The sequence below is a fragment of the Elephantulus edwardii genome, unplaced genomic scaffold (assembly GCF_000299155.1).
Source record: "Elephantulus edwardii isolate Elephantulus edwardi_28Jun2011 unplaced genomic scaffold, EleEdw1.0 scaffold00274, whole genome shotgun sequence".
Classification (NCBI taxonomy): domain Eukaryota; kingdom Metazoa; phylum Chordata; class Mammalia; order Macroscelidea; family Macroscelididae; genus Elephantulus; species Elephantulus edwardii.
In genome coordinates this window covers 2,585,659-2,597,777 of record NW_006400024.1, presented here as the reverse complement: position 1 = coordinate 2,597,777, position 12,119 = coordinate 2,585,659, and the positions used below count along the sequence as shown (strand labels likewise).

Here is a 12,119-nt window from a genome sequence, read left to right as displayed (position 1 = left end):
AAAAAGAATTTACTGACATGAAACCATTTCAGGAAGTAGCGTATGATGGAAAATGATCGGTGATGAAAGAAGTTCAAGCTGCACTGAAGGCATTGGCAAAAGGCAAGGCCTCAAGAATTAATAGAATACCAATTGACGTGTTCCAGCAAACAGATGCAGCCCTGGATGTGCTTACCAGATTTTACCGAGAAATCTGGAAGGCAGCTACCTGGCCAAGTGATTAGAAGAAATACATATTTGATCCCATTCCTAAAAGGGTGATCCAGTGGAATGTAGAAATTATCAAACAGTATCATTAATATCACATCCAATCAAAATCTTGCTGAACATTATTTTTAAATGTCTGGAATAGTACATCATCAGGGAACTGCCAGAGTGTCAGGCTGGATTCAGAAGAGGCTGTGGCATAAGGGGTATGTCAGATGAATCTTGGGTGAAAGGATAGAACAGCAGAAGAATGTCTATTTCTGCTTTATATACAAACACAGTTGAGTGTGTGGGCCATCCTGGGGCTGGCTAACACTGAGAATAATGGGAATCCAGCGTCCTTCATGGTGCTCATGCGAAACCTATACCTCGACTGAGTGCCAGTTGTCCAACCCTATTTACAAATACAGTTCTACTTCCTTTCCAATATAGATGCTTTTTAATTCTTTTTCTTGACAAATTTCCCAGATTGGAAATTGCAGTACAATGGTGAATAAAAGTGAGGAGAGCAGGCATCTTTGTCCTGCCATCTTAGGGGCAAAGCTTTCAGCTTTTCACTGTATATATGTTAGCTGTGAGTTTTTCATGCTGTTAGTCCCATCAAATCGGAACCCGCTCCAAGCAGACCCTCCAGTGGGTTTTCAGAGGCAGTGAGTCTCATGGAACGTGTGACTTTGAGTTGGTAATGCTGTCCCTCACCACCAAGCCATCACGTACCCTCAGTTGCCCTGAAGCATTCCTGATTCAGAGCCTTATGTCCTGCTGGCAGTGTCTGCCCCTGCGTCTCGATGGCCGCGTGTATCCTTATTGAATGGAGAGAGTTGAGTTTGCGTTTCTTTGCAGACCCCACCACTGCAGAGCCAAACATGCTGACTCCTTGCCCAACGCAGCCGTGGATGTTGATGACGAGGCCGTGCTGAACCTCATTGCAGAGTGTGAGTGGGACCTCAGCAACCCTCCTGGGAGTTCCAGCCGAAGGGAGCAGGGTGCGGACTTCCCCAGCTCACAAGGTAGGCTTCAAAGCACGCAGCAGCAGACAGCCAGAGAGCAGCCCTGCTCATCCCGGAGTGTCGCAGGGCGCATTCCAGCATGAGAACCTGGCAAAGTCTGCGGAAGGCTTGGGCTGTAGGATTATGGGAAGAGTCAGTGTTTCATTTAGCCACTCTACTCCTCTCAGAGCACAAGGAAGAAAGGGTTGTGTGGAGCTGAGCTGTGAGGTGAGGTCCCTGAGCTCTGAGAAAGTCCTGTGCCAGGGCCTGGAGCAGGACCTCTGCCTTGACAAGGGCGTCCGAGGACGGCGTGGTGCCTGACCTTCACATGCATAGTCTGGGGAATTTACTTCTCACTAGGACTTACTCATAAGCATCTGTCTTCGTTATTCATTCCCGAGGTGGCCCTCAGAGTTGTTCTTTCTGATAAGTGGAGGCTGTGTTGAGATCCCACTGTGTCCAAGAGCTTCAGGCCACCCTCACCTCCTCCCAGAGCTCCTCAGTTGAAGAAGCCAGACCCAGTTCAGGAAGCCAGGTCTAGAAGAAGGCCCTGTCCCCTCAGCTTCCACTTCTGGCTCCTTGGAGATCTTCCTGTGTCTGGCATCGATCTCACACCATCTCTTGCTGCACACTTAATTCATTCCCATTACGCCAGCTACTGTGTCATCCATCTCATCCAGGGTTTTCTCTTGTGCTGCCCCTCCACCTTTCCAGCATGATGTCCTTCTCCAAGGACTAGTTCCCTCCAGTCATGTGCCCAAAGTATCTCAGGTGGAGATTCAAAATCGTTGCCTCCAAGGAGAAAGTTGGTTCCGCCCTCTCTAAGACAGATCTATTTGTTGTCTTGGTGGTCCATGGTATGTTCAGGACTCTTCTCCAGCATTACAACTCAAAGGCTGTGATTCTTCTTCTGTCATCCTTAGTCATTGTCCAACTCTCTGATACATAGCATCTAACTGCAAAGACTATGGCCTGAATCAGGCACTCCTTAATCTCTAGACTGATAAAATTCCTCTCAGTTCTTGGGAGAGGTCCCTGACAGTAGATTTTCCCAATGCAACTGACCTTTTTATTTTTTCCTGACTGCTGGTGCCAAGAGTATTGATTGTGGAGCTGAACAATCTTAACTGTTAACAACCTCAATCTCTTTTTCATCTATCCTGGTGCTGAGTGAAATATCTCAATCACAAAAGGACAAATAACTGAATTTACATCCTTTTAAATGTGCTGGGACTTGCTTCGTGGCCCAGCTTGGCTGTAATGTCCTAAGAGCATGTGACAGGACTGAGTTTGCCACAGTCAGGGGTTTAGCTGTCCCTGTTCCAATCAGCAGACTGCCAGGTGTGGCCTGTCTGGCTGTCTGTGTACCCATGTCAGAGACAAAGAATTCAGATTCCCATCTACACTTGTGCTTAAATGATTTCTTTCTTTTCTTAAAAAATTATTATTATTAATTTTAATGAAAATTTACACAGATTTTGGATTTCCATTCATTGTTGCACTTTTCTCCCTACCCACCCCTCCCCTGCCCAGTACACTCTTCTCTTTGAAAAGTAAAAGAAAAATTCTTTCATTGTTTTACAATCCCTACCCCCAGGTCTACTCCACTATGCAACCTTCATTCTGGACTCTGGTCATGACAATAATACCTAATCACATATCCCCTTTAAACAGTTATCTCCATTATCTGTTTCAATGCAGTATACATAATTTATTCCATCTTTCTCAGTCTCCCCCAACCCCGATGTCAGTCCTGTTTTACAACAGTGGCACCATGCAGTATTTGTCCTTTTGTGACTGAGATATTTCACTCAGCATAATGTCCTCCAGGGTCACCCACTTTGAATAATATTGTATGAGTTCCTTGGTTTTCAATGCAGCCTAGTATTCCATTGTGTGAATATATCACAGCTTCTCTAGCCATTCGTTTGTTGATGGGCACTTAGATTGTTTCCAACTCTTTGTTATTATAAACAAAGCAGCAATAAACATGGGTGTGCATATATATATATCTGCTTGGGTGGTGCTTATGGTTTCTTTAGGGTATATTCCCTGTAGTGGAATTGCTGGGTCAAATGGTTTCTCTATTTGCAACTTTTTGAGAAAGCACCATACCGCCTTCCACAGTGGTTGCACCATTTTACACTCCCACCAACAGTGAATAAGGGTTTTCGTTTCTCCACAACTTCGCCAGCATTTGTTGTTTGCTGCTCTTTTAAATTTTGCTATTCTTACTGGGATGAGATGATATCTCATAATTTCTTTGATTTGCATCTGTGTTAGAGCTGGGGATTTTGAACATTTCTTCATGTGCTTTTTGGCCATCTGAATGTCTTCTTTGGTGAAGTGTCTGTTCATATCCTGTGCCCATTTTTCTATTGGATTATTTACCTTTATCTTGTGGTGCTCAAGTATTTTATAAATTCTACATATAAGTCCCTATCTGACATGTCATTTCCCAGTCCGTGGCTTCCCTTTTTGCCCTGTTGAAGAAGTTTTTTGATGTGCATAGGGATTTGATTCCTAGTAGCTCCCATTCATCTATTTTATCCTCTCCTGGTTGTAGATAAATGATTTATTTCTAAACTTAGCATTTCACTATGTGGTGAATCTCTGATATTAGTTCCTGTGTGTGTTGTTGTTAGGAGCCTTCGAGTCCAGTACGACTCATAGTGACCTGTGAACAACAGACCTGAACTCTGTCCTGTCCCATGCCAACCTTATAGTCTCTGACACACTTGAGCCCATTGCTGCAGGCACTGTGTCAGTCCATCTCCCTGAGGGTCTCCCTTTCTTCCCTGACTCTCCACCTTTTCAAGCCTGAAGGAAAAGCTCTCCTTCAGCATGCCCAGAGGGTGTGAGGTGAAGCTTTATTGTCCTTGCCTCCAAGGAGCCCTCTGACTGCACCCTCCCTGAGACGCATCTGTGTGTTCCATCACAGTATTTTGCTTTGTCTTCTCAAGCTGTCCTTTGAAATCTTCTGGTCAGCCCTGCATGTTGAAGATGCTTTACCTCCTTGATAAAAGACACTTTATCATCTGGACCCTTCATCTCTGCTCTTGCTCCTCACCATGTTCTTTTTTGTTTTAATTTTGTATTGGTTTCCATACAACCATTCAAACATTCATTCATTCACACATGTCATGTTTCTTTCATATACATTGAATTTTATACAATCATTCATATACATTATTTTTATTGGTTTGCTTACAAAGGTCATATACATTGTGTTTTACACTATTTTGCATTCATGTTATATTTTGTATAATTATTGTATAATCATTCTAATCTGTTTTATAAAATTAATCACCATTACACCTTGCCCATAATTTTCCTGTTTTTTCACCCAGATCCTTCCTATTTCCTTCCCCCATATCTCCACCCACCAAGCTGTGCAATCCTTGTATAAAATTTTGTAATATGAGTTTCAGCCTCATTTCTGTCCCTAAGGCCATTATTTTCCAAGTGCAAGTCCTCTTGCTTTGTTTCCACTTTTTGCATTCTAGTCACCTATTACTGTTAATGCATCTTGATTGCATATTTGATCTATTTCATACTGCAAAAAATTGCTAAAATCCTCAATTTCTTCATTTTTGGCTTTAGTGGTTGGTGCGTTCCTTTAAATAATAGTTCTTTCAGGAGGTCTTCTCTGTGTATGTGTGGGTAGATTCCCATCACTCACAGCATTGTACTTAAGGATAGATATTGAAATGCTCTTTTTGATAATGAATGTGACACAATTCCTCTTTTATTTTCGTTCTCAGTGTAGTAGATCATGCAAGTAGCTTTGGATTTGGAAGGGCCAATACCCCTCTATCTCAGCTCACAAATGTCTAGGATGTTGGTCTCTATGCGCTCTGTTTCATTTTTACAGCTTCCCATTGTCCTGAGTCTGTGCTTTGAACCGTTCCCATTCCAGTGCTGTGTGAGTGTGTGCAGCTGTTTGTCCTCCTCTGAGCTGTGGCAGTCCAGCGGCCAAAGGCCTGCGCGTGGGGAAGCGTGTGTCTTCCCTCTGAGCTGTGGCAGTCCATCAGCCAAAGGCCTGCGCTTGGGGAAGTGTTTGTCCTCCTCTGAGCTGTGGCAGTCCAGCGGCTGAAGGCCTGCGCGTGGAAGGCCACACTCCATCTGCATCCTCCAGGTGCTTTACTAGGAGGAGGGAGATTCTGAGCATCTTCCAACCCGAGGGTCTCTTGTCTTTTAGCTCTACGTGGAACTTGTTCTGCAATACAGAGGGTTTCCAGGGCCTGCTGTTTCACAAGTAGGTGGCCAGTCCTGCTTTTCGTCTGTCTTCTTCTGGAAGCTCCACTGAGACCTGTCCACCATGGTTGGCCCTGCTGGCATGTGAAATAACTGGAGACATAGCCTCCAGTGTCACAGCAGCCTGCATGCCGTCACTGTTCAGCAAGCTTGTGCTGGCATGGTGGGGTCTGTGGAAGGAGTAGCAGTTAATAAAAATAAAGAAAGAGGTGTTGCATTGGGCAAATTTACTGTCATGGACCTCTCTATAGTGAAAGATGTCAGTTTCAAGACTAAGGTGCTCCCTACTCAAGCCATCACATTTTCAGTCACGTCAGATACATATGTAAGTTGGATAATAAATAAGGAACACCAGAGAACTAGTGATGCTTGCGAATTGTGGTGTTGTCTAGGAATATTGATCATACCTTGGGCTACCAGACAAACAAACATGTCAGTTTTGTAAACAGTGTCCCCAGGAAACTCCTTAGAGGCAAGGATGGTGAGACTCCTCACACGCTTGAGGAGGTTACCCAGAAGGGTCAGTTCCTGGAGAAAGAATAATAGAAAAATAGAAGAGGGGAAGGTGTCAAGGAAGTGGACTGACACACGGCGGCAGTGGTCAGACATCACTGAGATGGTGAAGCTGGAGCAAGACTGGGCAGGATTTCCTTCGGGTCTGTTCATTGGCACCTGATAGCATCCTTAGAGACTGTTACACTGCTTGTCACGTGATACAAGGAGCTTTTACCAGCGTGCAGGTGTGTGCCACTTCATGTTTGCTGTATATTCTGTGAAGTAGGATGTGCTGTGACTTGGACGCTGTGTGAGCAGCACGTTGAACCCTTTTAAGAGCCTGCTTCCAGAGTCCTTACCATCACTGCTGCTGCTGCTGCAGGAACCACTAGTGGGGTCAGGAGGATCTGGCCAGCAGCCCAGTGATGGCCGAGGGTGTAGGGTGAGAGCAGAGAGAAAAGAGTGCTCCTGCCTGCTCTCGGCTCCACCTCTGAGCTGGAGCACCAAGGACCCGTAGCCTCACCATCACGGTGTCCTGCACACGGGACCAAGCACAGGAACCTGTGCTCAGACCACGTCGTCTACCTCACCTGCCTGTGTGCCACCCTCAGTGCTGTCATCAAAACCACAAAAAACAAAAAGAAAGCTGCTTTCTCTGTCAAAGACCTTAGGGGACCATCGACCCTGGACATTGCCCTCATGGGTAGGTGACACAGTGTCCTCTTCCCATCTTCGCCGTAGCTCTGTTGTGGGCAGATAATTTACTTCTGTGCTGGGTTGTGTTTTTTTTTTTTAATTGCCATCCTGGGGAGAAACTGTAAGTACTCATATTATTTTGAAGGCTGGGAGAAAGTTCACATGACCAAAGACCAGACTAGCTTTGGAATGATACCAAGGACATCATCTGTGAAGAAAGCAAAAGGTCACTACACAGGCAGGGAGGAAGTAGATGTTACAAGAGATTCAGAAACTTTGATCAGAATTAAAAGAAGACAGAACAGGGAAGGAATGCTGAAGTAGGAGACTCAACAGAAAGTTTCGGAGGGCATCTCAAGAAGACAATGCAAAGTTTCTAGTGACAAGAGCAAAGAGCTGGAGTTAGAAAACCAAAAGGAAAGGGCACGCCCAGCACTTCTCAGGCTGTAGGAACTGAGGAACAAACTCAAGCCTCGAGTCACAACTCTGAAGGATTCGCTGGTCTAAATGTTGAGTGATACTGGGAGATCAAAAAAAGGTGGAAAGAGTACACAGAGTGATTGTACCAAAAAGAATTAGTGAACTCTGAGCACATGGTCAAGAACCAGTAGTACTGAAGGAAGATGTCCATGCTGCACTGAAGGCATTGGCCAAAAACAAGACTTCCAGGAATTTATGGATTACCTAGCAGCTGAGGTGTTTCAGGAAAGAGACGCAGCCCTGGACATGCTCACCAGTGTCTGCCAACACCTGTGGAAGACGGCCAACTGAGTGGATGAGATCTGTATTTGATTTTGTTTTTTAAAGTGACCTAATTGGAAATTATCAAACCATATCAGGAATATCACGTACAAGTGAAATCCTGCCGCTTTTGTGCACGTAATCCACTTGGAGCTGACACGTAGCAGACCTGCAGAGGTTTCCAACGGCAGTAGATCGCAAGGGAGAATATTGCCCATCTTTCTCCTCCCTAGTAACTGGGGTTCAGAACACATGCCTTTAGGTGACAGCACAGCTACTCGACGCTCAGCCAAACGCCCCTTCATAGTCTTGGGGAAGATTACTCTTAAATGGCTGGAACAGGAAGTACATCAACAGGGAACTGCCAGAAATTCATACGGGATTCAGAAGAGGCCATGGCCGAGGGATTTCATGCTGATATCGGGTCTTGTCTGAAGGCAGAGAACACCAGAAAGATGTTCACTTGTGTTTTATTGACTGTGCAAAGGCATTTGACTGTGTGGATAATAGCAAATTATGGTTGACATTGAGAAGACTGGGAACCCCAGAACACTTACTTGTACTCATGAGAAACATTTGTCTAGGCCCAGGGGCAGTTTTCAGAACAGAACAAGGGAACACTGTATTGTCTAGAATCAGGAATGGTGTATGTCAAGGCTGTATACATTTTCTAGACCTGTGCAGTCTGTGCACTGAACAAATCATTTGAGAAGCTAAGCTGTATGAAGAGAAATGTGGTGTCAGGACTGGAGGAGGGCTCATCAACAACCTGTGTTATGTAAACACAAGCTTGCTTGCAGAAAGTAAGACTTCAAGCACTTGATGGAGAAGATCAAAGACTACAGTCTTCAATATGGATTACTTCTCAGTATCAGGGAAACAATCTTTACCACTTGACCAGTAAAGAACATGATTGTTGTTGTTGTTATGTGCCATCAAGTCGCTTGCGACTCATAGCAACCCTCTGTACAACAGCCCTAAATCCTGCTCTATCTTGTGTCAATCTTACTGTCTGACACACCTTCCCCCATGACCCCAGTCACTAAATCAGTCCATCTCATTGAGGGTCTTCCCCTCCTGCGCTGTCCCTCCAACCTCCCAAGCATGACGTCCCTCTTCAAGAACTGGTCCCTCCATGATAGATGGAGAAAATATTGAAGTTGTCGGCTGTTCCATTTTATTTTTTTTTTTTTACTTTTAAAAAAAATTTTATTAACTTTAATGAACATTTACAGAGATTTTTGAGACTGAGAAAGATTGGATAAACTATATATCCTGCACTGAAACAGATGAGGGAGAGAACAGTTCAAAAGCGATAAATGATTGGGTATTATGGTCATGACAAGAGTCCAGAATGAAGGTCACACAGTGGTGTGTACTTGGGGGGAGGGGATTGTACAACAATGAAAGAATTTTTCCCTTACTTTTCAAAGAGAAGAGTGAACTGTGGGGCAGTGGGGGGGAGGGATGGGCAGGGAGAAAAATGCAACAATGGATGAATGGAAATCCAAAATCTCTGTAATGGTCATTGAAGTTTATTTTACTTTTTTTTGTTTTGTTTTGTGTGTGTCTGTACCGTCAAATCAGATCCGACAGGTACAGGAGGAGATTGTCCCTCCTTTTCCGGCAGAGCATCGGGTGGATTTTTTTTTTTAAACTTTTTATTTTTTATTTTTTTTTTTTCTATAAGGCTGTTCCATTTTACTTATCCACAATCAACACCTGTGGTAGCAGCAGTCAGGACATCAAAGTATGTGCTGCACTGGGGAAATCTGCCTTCAAGGACCTCTGCAAAGTTCTGAAGAGCAGAGATGTCCGTTTGAACACGTAGGTGCACCTCTTCGAAGGCCATGGTCTTTTTAGTTAGCTTCCTATGCACCTGAAAGTCAGAGAGTGAATAAGGAAGGCAGAAGAATTGATACCTTTGAGTTACGGTGTTAATGAAAAATATTCAGTATAGTGTGGGATGCTGAAAGAACAAACAGATCTGTCGTGAAGGAAGTGCACCCAGAGTGCTCCTTAGAGGCAAGGACGGTGATATTTCAAGCCACTTGTTCAGGAGGACCAAACCCTGGAGAGGGAGCTCAAGTCAGGAAACGTAGAATGTCAGCAAAATAGAGGGAGAGCAATTGATCCAGGACCATCACAGTGGGCCTGACCGTGACAAAGACGGTGAGGACAGTGCAGGACAGCACAAGGCTCCGGCCTGCGGTTCACAGGGTCACTGTGAGAGGTGCTTGATTTGATGACGTGGGTGCGTGACTGTCCCACTGTCAGCCCCTGGACTGGTTTTGGCAGCTGGTACTGAGTTTCCCCAAAGTCTCTTTCTACGGATGTGGTCAGTCTGATCCTTAATTAGTCCATCAGGTAAAGTTCGTGTGTATAATTGGAGCTTCAGATTTGTTTAGAAGCATTTGAAATGAAGAAATCATTCACTGTGCGAAATTCCGTCATTCAGACTCAGCCTCATTTCTGTCCCTTTGGCTGTATGTTCCAAATGCTGTTTCTTCTTTGTTTCCAACTTTTACATTCCAGTCACCAGTTATGGTTCCTTCATTGTGCTCACATGTTCAAGCCGTTTCAGAATACAGAAGCTGGTGGAAATCCTCCACATGTTCATCACAGCACTGCTCTTCAGGATACATCTTGAAATGTTCTCTTCGCTGAGGAGTGCGATACCACTCCTCTTCGATCGATCATTTGTGGCGTAAGGAGACTGTGTGATTGATTGAGGATGGCTGGCGCCAGTCCCTCCCACGCACTAATGCCTGCGGTGTTGTACTTGATCGTTAGCCACTCCATGCCAGTTTATAGTTTCCAGTTTTTCTTGATTCATGTTTCGTACACTTGATGTTCCAGTTATTAATGGATATTTGCAGCTATAGCTCCTCACTTTGAGTCTTGCCACATATCCAATGAAGGCCTTCCACTGGGTGAAAGCTTCACTCCATTCACGTCATTAAAGGGAGAATCAGCTCTTCTCTAATCACACTGTGGGTACATTCCCATCCAAGGGGCTCCTCTTATGGCAATATGTCCATCAGTGGTCTGCCATTGTCTGCAGGGATTCTGAAGGCCGCTACTTCAGACGTTCAAGGCCGGTCCTCCTCCTTCATCAGTCCACCTGCTGGTCTTTGAGCACTAGTAGCATAGCTTCCAGGACCATGCAGGTCTCCACAGTGCAGCAGACTGACAGACGGGCTTGAAGGAAGTGCAGCCAGGGTGCTCTTGAGAAGCAGGGATGGTGGGACGTCAGCTCTACTTGGGCATTACACTGAGAGGGGTAAAGGGTCAGGAGATGGTTGACACAGTGACTACCAGAGGGTCAGGGAGATGGTTGATTCCGTGATTAAGGGAGGGTCAGGAGATGGTTGACACAGTGATGAAAGAGGTACAGGAGATTGTTGACACAGTGACTTAGAGGGTCAGGAGATGATTGACACAGTGATTACGAGAGGGTCAGGGTGATGGTTGACACAGTGACTAAGAGAGGGTCAGGAGATGGTTGAGACAGTGACTACCAGAGGTTCAGGAGATGGTGGACACAGTGACTACCAGAGTGTCAGGGAGATAGTTAACACAATGACTAAGAGAGTGTCAGGACATGACTGACTCAGTGAATACCAGAGGTTCAGGAGATGGTTGACACAGTGACTAAGAGAGAGTCAGGGAGATGGTTGACACAGTCACTAAGAGAGGGTCAGGAGATGGTTGCACACTGACTAACAGAAGGTTAGGAGATGGTTGACACTGTGACTACCAGAGGGTGAGGAGATGGTTGACACAGTGACTAAGAGAGGGTCAGGAGATGTTTGGCACAGTGGTTACCAGAGGGTCAGGGTGATGGTTGATTCAGTGATTAAGGGAGGGTCAGGAGATGGTTGCACACTGACTAACAGAAGGTTAGGAGATGGTTGACACTGTGACTACCAGAGGGTCAGGAGATGTTTGGCACAGTGGTTACCAGAGGGTCAGGGTGATGGTTGATTCAGTGATTAAGGGAGGGTCAGGAGATGGTTGACACTATGACTACCAGAGGTTCAACAGATGTTGACACAGTGACTACCAAAGGGTCAGGAGATGGATGACACAGTGACTTAGGGGGTCAGGATATGATTGGCACAGTGACTACCAGAGCGTCAGGAGATGGTTGACACAGTGACTAGGAGAGGGTCAGAAGATGACTGACAGTGATTAAGAGAGGGTCAGGAGATGGTTAACACAGTGACTACCAAAGGGTCAGGAGATGGATGACACAGTGACTAGGAGAGGGTCAGGTAATGGTTGACACAGTGAGTACCAGAGGGTCAGGAGATGACTGACAGGGATTAAGAGAGGGTCAGGAGATGGTTAACACAGTGACTATCAGAGGGTCAGGAGATGGTTGGCACAGTGATTAAGAAATGGTCAGGAGATGGTGGACACAGTGACTACCAAGGGGTCAGGAGATGGATGACACAGTGACTTAGGGGGTCAGGATATGATTGGCAAAGTGACTACCAGAGCGTCAGGAGATGGTTGACACAGTGACTAGGAGAGGGTCAGGAGATGACTGACAGTGATTAAGAGAGGGTCAGGAGATGGTTAACACAGTGACTACCAGAGGGTCAGGAGATGGTTGACACAGTGACCAGGAGAGGGTCAGGAGATGACTGACAGTGATTAAGAGAGGGTCAGGAGATGGTTAACACAGTGACTACCAGAGGGTCAGGAGATGACTGACTCGGTGATTAC

At 45.4% G+C, this 12,119-nt stretch overlaps 1 protein-coding gene across 1 annotated transcript in view; it reads left to right on the top strand.

Moving 5' to 3' along the window:
* CEP72 (centrosomal protein 72kDa) overlaps positions 1 to 12,119 on the top strand; it is an 82,769-nt gene that overhangs the window by 54,499 nt on the left and 16,151 nt on the right. Inside the window, exon 5 of the mRNA XM_006900172.1 lies at positions 1,051 to 1,217. Coding sequence (XP_006900234.1) covers positions 1,051 to 1,217 — 167 coding nt within the window. The remainder of the gene's footprint in view (positions 1 to 1,050; positions 1,218 to 12,119) is intronic.